The sequence below is a fragment of the Rhinopithecus roxellana genome, chromosome 1 (assembly GCF_007565055.1).
Source record: "Rhinopithecus roxellana isolate Shanxi Qingling chromosome 1, ASM756505v1, whole genome shotgun sequence".
NCBI lineage: Eukaryota > Metazoa > Chordata > Mammalia > Primates > Cercopithecidae > Rhinopithecus > Rhinopithecus roxellana.
In genome coordinates this window covers 192021888-192036317 of record NC_044549.1, presented here as the reverse complement: position 1 = coordinate 192036317, position 14430 = coordinate 192021888, and the positions used below count along the sequence as shown (strand labels likewise).

The window sequence follows — 14430 nt, the reverse complement described above, 5'->3', positions numbered from 1 at the left end:
CCATTCACTCATTCACCAATTCCATCTATCTACTCATCTGTCTATCCAGTTGTCTACTTACTCACTCATTGACCCATCCATCTATTCACTCACTCTTCACCACATTTTTTTTTTGAGACTGAGTTTCACTCTTGTTGCCCAGGCTGGAGTGCAATGGCATCATCTTGGCTCACTACAACCTCTGTCTCCCAGGTTCAAGTGATTCTCCTGCCTCAGCCTCCCAAGTAGCTGGGATTACAGACATGCACCACCATACCTGACTAACTTTTTGTATTTTTAGTAGAGACAGGGTTTCACTATGTTGGCCAGGCTGGTCTCAAACTCCTGACTTCAGGTGATCCACCTACCTCGGCCTCCCAAAGTGCTGGGATTACACATGTGAGCCACTGTGCCTGGCCTCTTCACTGCATTTTCCTCATTTATGCATTTACTCACTTACTTACCTATTTATTCATTATTTACTCATTTTGTTTTCATTCATTTACTTATCTGTTCATCTACCCATTGTTTTACTGTCATACACTATCAATGAATTATCACATGGTTTTTCAATTTATCTTAAACATTTGCTAAGCCATTGTTGCATGGAAAACATTGTGCCACATGCTGTTGGGCATACAGAGGCAAATGAGGTCTAGCGCCAGCCCTGACATCACTCACCAGCTTGAGAGATGACTGGGGAGGTGGAGAGTTCAAACAGGCCTGAAATAACTCTCAGACTGGTCAGAGTGATCAGAGCCATTAAGGAGGAGACCGTGAGTACTGTTCCCACTCAGCTAGGAAAATCAAGGAAAGCTTCCTGGAAGGGATTTTGGAGCTGATCTAATAAACAGGCAATGCTGAAGAGGGAAGGAGCAGGATGAGCAAAGCACAGGTGCAGACAGGTGGTGGTCCAGGTAAGGTGGAGCCCGTAGGAGCTTTCTTTATATGTCATCCTGAGTACTGTGGTAGGAGTCTCTGCTGTCCCATCATGAGGGGCCCACACCGTTGCTCCTGTGGGTACCTGTCTGTCCTTCGGCAGGTGCATCTTGTCTTGTGTCTTTACAATGTGGGGAATTCTGGAACTGAGAAAGGTCAAAATTTAAATACCAGAGAAGGTGCCTTAGGAAGAGGCAAGGTTGGGGTCAGTCAGTGGTTCAGGCAGCAATCAGTGTCCACTGTGGATGTGAAGCTACCTTCCTGGGAACACAGGTGGCCCACACATGCTCAAGCAGCATACCTGCATTGTCTGGCTCCCACCCATAGCTGTATGTCTCTGTTGTGGGCAGTGCGGTCACATCAGCTCATAGAAAGATTTTACATTCACTTTTTCAGCCTGCTGTGGGGCAAGTACTATCGGCTATAGATTCCAGAGTCTTTCCCCAAACCTGTCTGACTTCTTCTCCCACGTGCCTTATCCAGGCCAGGACAGGGCCAGCCAGTTTGGGATCATTCCCCCGCCGGCCCATGAGCCCAGAGGCCAAAGGAATGTAGAGCCCAGAGAGAGCAGAGCCAGGGCTCAGTGCACAATGCCACTGGAACCCTGCTCTTTGGCTGGCCCCCAGCCCCCCCTTATGTCCCCTCAAACTAGCTATCCCTTGGGGTGGAGGGTTGCTCAGCCCATCCCAACCCCAGGGCCTGCCAGGCTGTCTATTCTAGGGAGAATGAGAGTTGCCAAGCACTCAGCCCAGGGCCACGCTGCGCCACCCCTCACACACGGAGCCCTGCGATTTCCCAGCAGATCTGCCTGAGGATGAGAAAATTAGAGGCTGCTGGAGGAGGGAGCTAATGCCAGCCCACGCAGCCCCCTCCCCGGCCGCCTGAGGAATTGGGCCTCTGCTGGGCGTGGGAGGAAGCAAGATTGCCATTGAAATGGGAAGTGATGATCAGGCAGGGCTGGGAGCAGCAGCGGCACGATTGATGGGGAAAGCACTGGAAGAAGCTGAACTTCTGCAGCCAGCAACAAGGAGGGCCCTAGACTCCTGTGTGGGTGGGCATGACTGCCTAAGTACCCACCCTCCGCCCCCCCACCCTACTCCCAGCCTAGGCTCAGGACTCCTGGAGGTTGGAGGATGCAGGGCCTGGTGTGAGTGAGGGCTGTGGGGGAAGGATCCAGTGGGCATTCTTCCTGGGAATAGAGGCGGCCATGCCTGGGTCCTTGTGGACAAAGGCCAGGGGCCAGGCCGGAGGTCGGTGTAGAGAGCAGCTCAGAATTGCATCACATGCTCTACCCCGTAGTAATGATAAAGAAGGCTGCCAGGTGTCAAAAGTGATCATCTCTCCATAGAGATAGTATGGGAGAGCCTATCTCTTCACCTTCCGTACTGTCCGCATGAATATGTTTTGCTTTTAAGCCAAAGGCATGTTTCTGAGGGTGCTTTTGTCAGAATTCTCATTCCCAGCTTGCTGATAGGGATGGGGTCCCTGGTAGTGGCATGTTTTAGAGGCTCTTGAGAAACCAGAACAGAGTCTCAGAGTGGATTTCCAAATAGAACTGTGCACCCATCCTCACACACCACCCTGCCATAAAGGCGCTGGGAGGGAGGAGACACCAAGCCCATGGTGGCCTGGCGGCCTGGTGAGCCATGGGCCAGTCTGACCCATGCATGTGGGAATCAGCCCACCGCCATCTTAACTGACCCTCCATGAGACTGGGAAATGGACACAAGCCCAGCCCCTTGTCACACAGCAAAGGCCTTCTTTTTAAACAAAAGCTAAAGCTTCACTCTTGTAGGAGGGCTTAACGACAAGCAATTCTCCAGAACCATCCAAAGGCAGAGGGTTATGCAACTCCTCTTAAGAACTCTCAAGTCCCTAAGCCCTGATGATAGACCTCAATAAAATACTGCACCCTGTGGAACCTCCGACACTGCACCCTCCCCTGGCTCCCTGCAGCATAGCAGGCCTTGACCTTCACACAGTACCCTTCCTAGCACCCCTCACAGCCTAGACACGGTCAGCTCTCAGTGGCCTGACCCCATGGTTAGTCCAAGTACCTGAGGGCTGCCTGTGTCTTCCTGACCTCTTTTCCAGCTATTGTACCTTTCTCTGCCCAGTCCCAGCATCCCTCACCTGGAAAGCATGGCAGACCTGGGCCTCAGGTGGCATGTGCCCTACAGCAGCAGCCCCAGGCCTCTGAGCACCAAGCTGGCTTCAGTGGGGAACTCAGAGGCAGGTCACTGCTCCTCCTCTTTCCAACAAAGTCCCAAAAGCTCTGGGTGTTTCTTGGTGGGATTCTGTCTTGTCCCTGGACTCACACTTCCCAGAAAGGAGACCTGTGCCCATCCTAACCCCACTGCCCCTCACTACTCCTAAGGCAGCAGGAAGAGGAAAAGGGAGAAGGCTTGTGTGTAGAAGCCACTGGTGCCAAGACAGGGCTCAGTGTGTGTGACTGGGCTAGCCCCTCACTTTGACACTGAATGCATGCATAGTTCTTCCATGAACCTGAGCCAGGACACAACATCCTCAATTCAGACTGTGTCTGAGCCCTTGGAAAGAGGAATTCGAATTTGTATTTTCTTTTATAGCCAGACCTTCCATATTCAAGAAAATCAGGGGTTAGGATGAGGGCTCAGGGCCCTGGATTCGAGCCTCGGAGCTGTTTGTCACAGGCAGTCTTAAAGGTCTCTAGGCCTCAGTTTCCCCATCATAGAACTGGGACTGGATGGCTTGGCATGACGCAGTGCCTTGGTGAGCCTGACCCATTATCTTGACAGGTCCTGAATCTCTTCCTGGCCTTGCTGCTCAGCTCCTTCAGTGCAGACAACCTCACAGCCCCTGATGAGGACAGAGAGATGAACAACCTCCAGCTGGCCCTGGCCCGCATCCAGCGGGGCCTGCGCTTTGTCAAGCGGACCACCTGGGACTTCTGCTGTGGGCTCCTGAGGCAGCGGCCTCAAAAGCCCGCAGCCCTTGCCGCTCAGGGCCAGCTGCCCAGCTGCATTGCCACCCCCTACTCCCCACCACCCCCAGAGACAGAGAAGGTGCCTCCCACCCGCAAGGAAACACGGTTTGAGGAAGGCGAGCAGCCGGGTCAGGGCACCCCCAGGGATCCAGAGCCTGTGTGTGTGCCCATCGCTGTGGCCGAGTCAGACACAGATGACCAGGAAGAGGATGAGGAGAACAGCCTGGACATGGAGGAGGAGTCCAGCAAGCAGGTGGGCCCTCACCCCTGCATGTATATACAAGGCCCAGAGCTCTGCTGTCCGGGCCACCCAGCCTTGCTCAAAGCAGCCGCCTCTGCCAGACTGCCTTGGCAGTGGGTAGGAGTAGAAGGCAGGCCCTCTGCACAACAGCCAGCCTCTCAGAGAGGTGCTGAGACCAGCCCTCAACCCTCTCTTCCTAACTCAGTCCAGAAGCTGACCTGGGGAGGCGCTGCTGTCCACCATTCATGCCCTGGCTAGGCATGGGGAGCTCATTGTATGACAGGGAGACTGAGGCATGGCAAGAGAGACTTGTTAGGTGTTCCTCATGAGTTTAGAACAGAGCTTGTAGCCCCCAGTCCCCACACTGACCATTGTCCCCCTCCAGGACTGGCAAGGTAGTGTCTTGGTGAAGGAGAAGTATAGTTTTCTGACCTCCAGACTGCCCCTTCCCCTCCTCCCACACCCAGGGCTCATTCTGAGATTTAAAAATAAGCATCCCTAAGACTGAGGTGTCAGGGACAGCGCTATCTTATCTCCCAACCTGTTATTTTTAACACTGGGGACCAGAGTCTGCACAAAGCAGGCAGGGCCCACCCCTCCCCTCCCCTCCATTTTCCCTTGGCCTGAGCCAGGCTCAGATGGCTTCTCCTTAGGGCTTTAGGTCAAGCCCCCAGGAGTGTTCTCCCTGTTGAGTCGGGCCCATCTTGGCTGCTTCCTCTGGGCCTGCACTGGGTGGGCCTGGCTGTGGAGAGCAGCGGCACCCCATGTGTGGAACTTGATCTAAGGCTCTGGGCTTGGTTTCACGTCCTCCTGCCTCCCTGTGGTCCCAGAGGCCACCCTTTCAGTCAGGTTGTGGGGCAGTGGCAATGTCTGCTCAGGGAGGGGCAGTGTTGGTGTTGCCAGGACCACAGTTTCCAATGATCTCCAGCACAGGAGGGGAATTCCAGCTGCCTCTGCTTTCCCTTCTCCGTTCCTTCTCTTGAGCCCGTCGACTCTGGCTCTCTGGGGGATGTGTGTGTTCTCATCTGAGAGTGCCACGGGGACTCATGAGGGAAGTCAATGTGCCCTTCCTACAGTGGCCAGCATTTGTGAGCTGGCCATCACGGCCCAGCTGCACCCTTCCAGGGAGTCTGGGGAGGGGGAGTTATGCCAGGCTGGCCAGGGGCTTCGTCTGGCTCTAGGCCCTTTGCCTGAACCTACCAGGAACCTCCCACCTGCCTGCTCAGGCCCCCTGAGGGAGGGGTCTTCAGTGAGATGGAGGCCCCATGAAGAGAGCTGGAGGCAGTGACCGAGATGCACAGGCAGGGTCTGAAACCCCCAGGGTCAGGGCCCTGGAGACCTTCTAGCTGGGTGTGTGGACTCAGCTCATAGGCTGGGGTCTTTTCAGCAGGAATCCCAGCCTGTGTCCGCTGGCCCAGAGGCCCCTCCGGATTCCAGGACCTGGAGCCAGGTGTCAGCGACTGGCTCCTCTGAGGCCGAGGCCAGTGTATCTCAGGCTGACTGGCAGCAGCAGCGGAAAGCGGAACCCCAGGCCCCAGGGTGTGGTGAGGTAATGCATGCCTTTGTCCATGAAGCCGGCAGGCCACTGCTGCTTGGGTCAGAGCCAGGCTGTGAGAGGTGCACGCCTGCATTTGCTGTTGGGAGCCACAGCCACTGTCACAGGCAGCGTGGAAGACCAGTCTGCAGAGGGGAGAGTGGGCATCCCTGTCCTGACAGGGAGAGATGGTGCAGGGCCCAAGGCCAAGGGGAAATTCTGGAAATTCTAGTCCCAAACTCTGATGCAGTACTAACCCACTACCTCCATGTGTTCACCTTCTCCACACACTCCATCCCTGTGTTTTGGTCCGTTTGGCAAATATTTGTCCTGTGAATCTCCTCATCCAAAGACTTCAGGAGGCTGGGCACGGTGGCTCGCTGTAATTTTAATACTTTGGGAGGCCAAGGCAGGTGGATCACTTGAGGTCAGGAGTTCAAGATCAGCCTGGCCAACATGGTGAAACCCCATCTCTGCTAAAAATACCAAAATTAGCTGGGCATGGTGGTGCACGCCTGGTAATCCCAGCTACTCAGGAAGCTGAGGCCTGAGAATCACTTGAATCCTGGAGGTAGAGATCGCAGCGAGCCAAGATTGACCTCTGCACTCCAGCCTGGGTGACAGAAGGAGATCCTGTCTCAAAAACAAAAACAGGCCGGGCGCGGTGGCTCAAGCCTGTAATCCCAGCACTTTGGGAGGCCGAGACGGGCGGATCACGAGGTCAGGAGATCGAGACCATCCTGGCTAACACGGTGAAACCCCATCTCTACTAAAAAATACAAAAAAAAGCCGGGCGCGGTGGCTCAAGCCTGTAATCCCAGCACTTTGGGAGGCCGAGACGGGCGGATCATGAGGTCAGGAGATCGAGACCATCCTGGCTAACACGGTGAAGCCCCGTCTCTACTACAAAATACAAAAAAAAATTAGCCGGGCGAGGTGGCGGGTGCCTGTAGTCCCAGCTACTCGGGAGGCTGAGGCAGGAGAATGGTGTGAACCCGGGAGGCAGAGCTTGCAGTGAGCTGAGATCCGGCCACTGCACTCCAGCCTGGGCGGCAGAGCGAGACTCTTGTCTCAAAAAACAAAAAACAAACAAAAAAAAAAAAACAAAAAACAAAGAAGACTTCAGGGAGCTCTGAGAATAAGCACATTGCCCACCAGCAGCTTCTTATCTGCACCAAAGCAGAGGCCACAAGTGGGAAGCCCACCCAGCCTACCACTGCATTTTGATCTGGCCACAGAAAGGTTTTACTTTAAATTAGCTGCCACTATTTAAAAACTGGGAGCTTTTATGTAAAAATCTGCATTTCCGGCTTCTCTTGAAAAATCAGAAGACGTGCCACCCTGCCAGAGGCAAGTGAGAGCCACCTCCTGGATGCTGGCTGGAGTTCTCTAGTTTGCCACAGAGCCACCTGCCTGACTGCATTTTGTTACCTGCCTGATTCTGTAAGCATTGGAGTTTGCAACCCCTGAGCAAGAGGCTGGTGGCATTGCTGACTAAGCCGCCCAGTCTCACATCTAGCCCACAGAAGGTGGAGGGCACATGTTCAGAATGCTTGGTGGCCACTGTCCTGCAGCCTGACCTCACTCAGTGCAGCACTTGTGCCTTTTCCTCTTTTGTGAGATGGGCCCACGTGAGTTTTGCAAGCATGGTCAGTTTTTGGAGCACAAGGACCTACTAGAGTCATCTTCCTGACTGTGCAGATCACGGTTCTCCACTTGATGGTCTGAGCCGTGAAGGCACGTGGGGACAGGAAGACACAGGAGAGAGGCAGAATGTCATGGGAGAGAAGAGGCTCTCACACAGATGCTAACCTTTGAATGAATTTTACAAGTCTTCCTTTCTTCAAATCAGTTCATGGGGGAGCCTATATAAGGGAGAGATAGGCTGGGGTTTTCCTGGGAAAGGGACTCCCTCGTCTCACCTGCAGTAGGACCTGAGAACACGTCCTCTCACATGGCAGCCCCATGGACTTCAGACAGCTCCAGTGTTTGGAAAGAAAAAATAAGCATGCTGCTCTCCTCTGGCCTGCCTCTTTCATCACCCAACTCCTTTCATCCCCTAACTGAGCTGGGAGGAGAGGGGAAGGAACCCTCAAAGCCACGGGGGACCACGAAAGGCTGAGCCCCATCTCTCTGGCCAAAGATCCACCTGCACTGAGCAGTAGGCTCTGTTTTCCCTCCAGAATCCATCCCTTTCCCATCACAGATCTCAAAAAAGGAAAAGAAGCCCCTGAGGCATCAGCAGATTGATTCATCAAAGGAAAAGAAAAGAAAGAAGGCAGCTGTAGGAGCATAGCCATGCCCAAGAATTCAGACAAGCCCCTCTCTAAATGGAGCCTGGGCCTGAGCTGATGTGAGATGGGGGCAGCCAAGATGGGGGCTTTGGACCTGACCTGAAGGGAATGATGGATTTTCCCCCAACATACCCATCTTTACGTCCCATTCCCTAGAAGCAGAGGGATTCCTGTGCAAATGACTTGTTGAGGGTGTTCTCAGGAGAAACCCGTGAGAAAGTAAGAGAACAGGATGAGGCAAAGGAGGAAGCCACGGAAGGGCTTTCCAGCTGGAGTCAGCCTCATCCTGTCCCAAGTAGAGCTCTGGGGCATGAACTGCACCACAACATTGTCCCAACTCAAGGCTAGGGGCTGGCCTTCTGTATTCCTGTATCAGTGGCTGCTGGGCACTGGCCGCCCCTCGGGATGGCAGCCCCCAGCTGAAGATGATTTTCTGGAGGAGGGCCAGCTGAGCAGCTAGTGTTCACAGTGGCTGGGAATGGGTGCATTAGTCTCATGCAATGGAATTGGGCAGGGTACCCACAGTGGCCCCTGTAACACCCCTCCACACCCACACCCACAAGTGACACACACGGACACTCACGAGGGCACACCTGCATGCACATGCCTCTCTGTAGCCTCCCTATAATCAAGTTATTGAGGTCAAGGCAGCAGACTTGCAAGGACAGGAAGTGGAGGGCTCCATCACCTTCCCAGCCTCCAGGCTCTGCCCAGCACACCAGAACCCACGGGAATTGGGCAAAACATGTGGGTGGGGTTGTTGGCCTGTTCTCTGCGGTCTGACCTTGCTGCCTGTGTGTTGCCCGGGATCCGGGTTCTGACTTGTTCTGGATGTGACATGCCTGTTTCCACTGTGTGCCATGCCACCACGATGTGTCCATGTCCCACCGTGTGTCCATATTGCTACCCCATGTCCGTTTTGCTCCCAGCTAGATGCAGTCCCCATCCCCAGTGGCTTCCCAGACCCCTTTCACAGCCCCCACACCCTAGCCCCAGACTCCAGCAGACCAGAATCACAGACCCGGGAGCTCCCAGGTCCAGCCTTGGCCCAGCCCTGACTGGCCAAAGGTGGCTCTGTGGCAGGTCCCAGGGTGTGTCATGAAGATGCTGCCTCCCTTCAGGGAGCCCCAAGCTCCTTCAGATTCTGGGCTCGAGGCCAAAGGCTGCTACTCAGTCCACACTCACATCCTTTCCCACCCTGCCCCACACCCCTGTCCACAGACCCAAGAGGACAGTTGCTCCGAGGGCAGCACAGCAGACATGACCAACACCGCTGAGCTCCTGGAGCAGATCCCTGACCTGGGCCAGGATGTCAAGGATCCAGAGGACTGCTTCACTGAAGGTAATGGCCCGGGCAACCCTCTGCCCCAGTGTCAGTTCCACCCAGAGGGGACAGGAGTACCAGCAGCTCTTTGGAACCCAGGGCCACGTGGCACCAACACCCTGCCTTAGATATCTGCCCACATCCTCCATTCCTCTGCTATCCTGGGGGTTCCTCCATCTGCCTGACGTGTCTGCCTACAGAGTGCTGGGCTGGACAGCTGCACCAAGGACTGGAGACATTGTGTTTGTGGTGTGTTAGCATCACTGTGTGCCCAACAGCAGTAGGGTCTAGGTCTAATTCGCTCCTGTACCACCAGGCCCTAGCACGGTGCCTGACACATAGTAGGCCCTCTGTAAATCCTTGAGGCAGGTATGACATGTGGCCGTGCTGACTGGCATCTATAGTTTTTATGGATTGGTGGTATATTTGGAGGGTAACTGGGGATAAAATGAGAGCCTGGCCGGGCACGGTGGCTCACACTTGTAATCCCCACTATGGGAGGCCAAGGCGGATGGATGACCAGAGGTCAGGAGTTCAAAACCAGCCTGGCCAACGTGGTGAAACCCTGTCTCTACTAAAAAAACAAAAAATTAGTTGGGCATGGTGGCGGGCACCTGCAATTCCAGCTACTTGGGAGGCTGAGGCAGGAGAATCGCTTGAACCCAGGAGGCGGAGGTTGCAGTGAGCCAAAATTGTACCATTGCACTCCAGCCTGGGCAACAAGAGTGAAACATCTCAAGAAAAGAGAGAGAGAAAAAAAAAAAGAGAGCTTGCCCTTCATGTGACACATCCATGGGGGCTCTCATTGAGGGGTCTGCCCTTCCCAAGGCTCAGAAACTACAAACATGGAGAAGGCCCAGGGAATGCCCAGGAGTTCCTACCATTTCCCCAGGGGGACAGTTTCCCAGATGAGCAGCAGACAAGCTGGAACCTGTCCCAGCCCAGCCTTGTCCCTGCCCAGGCCTGCCAGGCTGTTCACCCACTCACTGGGTGCTCAGTCCATCCATCCTCCTCACAGGGTGCCTGCAGTGTGTGCAGCCCCCATGGGTGGTGCCCACGGCCCTCGCTCACACGGCCCTGCTCACCATATTGCCCTGTTCACCACCCCCACCATTGTAGCTCTTTCTGTCAGTCATCTCTTCAACCCTTCAACCTTCTGCCATTAGACGTGGGCATTCACAGGCCCTGAGCTGGGCCTGACCCTCACCCTCTCTCATAGGCTGTGTCCGGCGCTGTCCCTGCTGTGCGGTGGACACCACACAGGCCCCAGGGAAGGTCTGGTGGCGGTTGCGCAAAACCTGCTACCACATCGTGGAGCACAGCTGGTTCGAGACATTCATCATCTTCATGATCCTGCTCAGCAGTGGAGCGCTGGTACCCTCCTGGGGATGCAGGGTTGGGGCAGGGACGGCTGGAGGAGGAGGGGAGGCAAGGGAAAGAAGGTCTCCAGCTGGGAAGTCAGATCAGAAACTGGGGCAGAGCCTCTGCTGAAAATGTGCTCCCCAGCCCCCCAGAGCAGGGAACAGCTCACAAACTCTCAACACCCACGGCACATAGGGAGGCCAGAGCAGGAAGGGCTCGCAGAGGGCATGTGTCCAGGCCTTCGTCCTTGTTTCACAAAAGGGAAATGATTTGCCCCAGATCACCAGCCTCCTGCACCAGAGGTCTGGTGACACACCCACCTGCACACAGCATCAGTGTTCGGTCAAGCTGTCACAGTGCAGTTAACCATGCTGGCTCATAGTACAGTGCTGGCTCCACTGAGTCCATGTATTCAGGCTGGAGGCTGTACCCTATAGTTCACACATGGTGACGTTTAATCCTCATGACAACTCTTTGTAGAAACATTAAGTAACTTGCTCAAGGTCCCACCACTCAGGAACCACAGATCTGGTATTTGAACCCAAGCAGTCAGATTCCAGAGTCCTTTGTCTTGACCTCTCATTTGTTCGGTCAGTCTTCTAAGCTCTCCTTGTATCTAGCTCTGTGTATTCAGCCATGTGGGAGCCACAGGAGGCCTCAGCCCTGGCCTCAGGAACACCCAATCAGGGTGATGGGACGTCAGAGAAGGTGGAGCAATCAGGGTAGTCTCCCTGGAGGAAGCAGATAGAGCTGGACCGTGGAGAGCAGGGAGGTGTTGAAGCCAGGAGGAGCAGTGAGGCCCTCCAGGGTTGCCCCATTTGGCTCCCAGGCAGGCCTCTCTAATCTCTCAGAGCATTTCCAGGAAGAGATGGAACAGCCCTGAAGGGGGTTCTGGAAGATGCTGGTGAAGCAGGGAGAAGGGTGATTAAGAAAGCAGAAGATGGCCAGGCACGGTAGCTCACACCTGTAATTCCAGCACTTTGGGAGGCCGAGGGATCACCTGAGGTCAGGAGTTTGAGACCAGCCTGGCCAACATGGCAAAACCCCATCTCTACTAAAAATACAACAATTAGCCAAGTGTGGTGGTGGGTGCCTGTAATCCCAGCTACCTGGGAGACTGAGGCATGAGAATCACTTGAACTCAGGAGGCAGAGGTTGCAGTGAGCCAAGGTCATGCCACTGTACTCCAGCCTGGGGGACACAGCGAGGCTCAGTCTAAAAAAAAAAAGAGAGACATGGAAACTTTGCTGGACCAGGGAAAGTAAGAGCCTGTGGAAACTTTGCTGGACCAGGGAAAGCCTGTATTGCTGGGGAGGTGAGAACCCCATAGATGAGCAACTAACAATGCTTTAGACCACAGAGTGAGAGAAAGGGCACTTTGATCCAAAGCTATGTGCCTCCATTCCATGCTGCCTCCTCCTGTGGGGTTAGGCCATGGGGAGGCACTGTGGCTGTCACTTGGAAGCCTCTGGGCCTCCCACCCGACCCCGGGCTGCCCCGCCCCTGTTCCAGAATGGGCCTGGAGCCATGACTTGCAGCCTGCCTGCTGTTTTACCATTGACAGCTAGAGCCAAATCTCTGTAGGCTTCAGAGAAAGATGGTTTGACAATATGTTAACGAGTTTTGTTTTTAAACAGCCACAAACAAGGGCAGCCAGAGCCATTTCGTCTGGGCTGTGGAGGGAAAGCTCAGCTTGGCATAAGTGAGGAGGAGTTTTGGCAAGCATCTGGTGAATCTAATCAGGGTAGACAGCCAAGCTCTGTTGTTAAAAAACCACGTAAATGATATATTGAGAAAAAGAGAAATTTGAGTGTGTTATTTAAAGTTGTAAACTTGTTTAACAGAAAGCAAACTATATCCTTTCCAAATTGCTGAGGGATTTTTTTTTTAAGGAAAAACAGAGATCTCACAGCAAAAGATAGAGGAAAAAAGAAGCAACAAGAAAACATAAAATCAGAAAACAAAATAGTATAATAGAGGCAAGATCAAACGTGTTTTAATAATAAATGTAACTGGATAAAATTCGTCTTTTAAAAGGAAAGGACTCAGAATGGATCAAAAAAAATCTTCAGCCATGTGCTCTCAAATGATAAACCTAAACCAATGTGACTCAGAAATATTAAAAGTCACCAGGCAAGGTGGCTCACGCCTGTAATTTCAGCACTTTGGGAGGCTAAGGCAGGAGGGTGACTTGAGCCCAGGAGTTCAAGATCAGCCTGAGCAACATAGTAAGACCCCACCTCTACAAAAAGATTTTTAAAAATTAGCCGGGCATGGTGGCATATGCCTGTGGTTCCAGCTACTCAGGAGGCTGAGGGGAGAGGATCGCTTGAGCCTGAGAGGTCAAGGCTGCAGTGAGCCCTGTTCACACCAATGCCTTCCAGCCTGGGTGACTGAGCAAGACCTTGTCTAAAATATATATATATATATACACACACATACACACACAAATATATATATATAAAATATATGTGTGTATATGTTATACATATAGTGAACTAATAAAGTAGATAAGGCAAATGCAAATAATGACAACAAATTCAGGGTGCTTTTTGTTTATTGAATTCAAGGTTAAAAGCTTGAGATGAGACACAGAGGGTCCACACTATAATGAAGATATAACTATTGGCTGGGTGCAGTGGCTCATGCCTGTAATCCTAACACTTTGGGAGGCTGAGACAGGAGGACCGCTTGAGGCCAGGAATTCAAGACCAGCCTAGGCAACATAGTGAGACCCCCATCTCTACAAAAAAGAAAAATTAGCCAGGCATGATGGCACATGTCTATAGTCCCAGTTTCTCAGGAGACTGAGGTGGGAGGATTGATGGAGCCCAGGAGGTGAAAGCTGTAGTGAGCCATGAACATGCCACTGCATTCCAGCCTGGGTGACAGAGCAAAACCCTGTCTCAAAAAAAGAAAAAAAAATGTGTGTGTATGTGTGTATGTATAAAATACATATATATTTACACATATAAATATATAAATATCTATAAAAGAATATAGATTTATACAAAATATATAAATATAGATTATACAAAATATATAAATATATGTAGAAATATATAAATATATAAAATATATTTGTGTATTAAATATGTAACTATAATCTATATAAATATGTTCATATAATATATGAATATATCTTTATAAAAATATATATTTATATAATGATATACAATTATATAAACCTATATAAATATAAGTATATATTATAATACATAATTACATATACCTATATAAGTTCATATATATTATATGTATAGCTATTATGTATACATTTGCTTGGGATTGCATAGCACTTCAATATACAAAACCAAAACCACTGGAGAAAAAAACAGGAAAAAGTGACAACAGTGCACTAGTACTGGGAAACACTGCCATATTTCTATTACTTCTCGACATTCCAGTGGAAAGAACAAGACAATCAGAGATCTAAATACATATATATTTATATATAATAAATTTGACCTAACATCATAATAATAAAGACAATAGTTAACTCTTAAATAGCACTCACTATATTCCAGATACTGTTTTAAGCATTTTATAAGCATTAATTCATTTAATTCTCACAATAACCCTATGAGATAGGTACTATTATTAATCCTATTTTACAGATATGGAAAGTACTAGAAATGGAAAAAATAGGAGGATAAAAACAAACACCTGGCCAGGCGTGGTGGCTCATGCCTGTAATCCCATCACGAGGTCAGGAGATCTAGACCGTCCTGGCTAACACGGTGAAACCCCGTCCCTACTAAAAATACAAAAAATTAGCCGGGCGCGGTGGCG

General features: G+C 51.7%; 1 protein-coding gene across 3 annotated transcripts in view; it reads left to right on the top strand.

The window, feature by feature from the left end:
• The window catches only part of SCN5A (sodium voltage-gated channel alpha subunit 5), a 109510-nt gene that overhangs the window by 65259 nt on the left and 29821 nt on the right, over positions 1-14430 (top strand). For 2 of the 3 annotated variants that reach the window (XM_010371496.2, XM_030934947.1), the window contains 4 exons: positions 3696-4136; positions 5512-5673; positions 9174-9294; positions 10496-10650. In XM_010371496.2, coding sequence (XP_010369798.1) covers positions 3696-4136; positions 5512-5673; positions 9174-9294; positions 10496-10650 — 879 coding nt within the window. The remainder of the gene's footprint in view (positions 1-3695; positions 4137-5511; positions 5674-9173; positions 9295-10495; positions 10651-14430) is intronic. The other variant, XM_030934945.1, reaches the window with a different exon arrangement.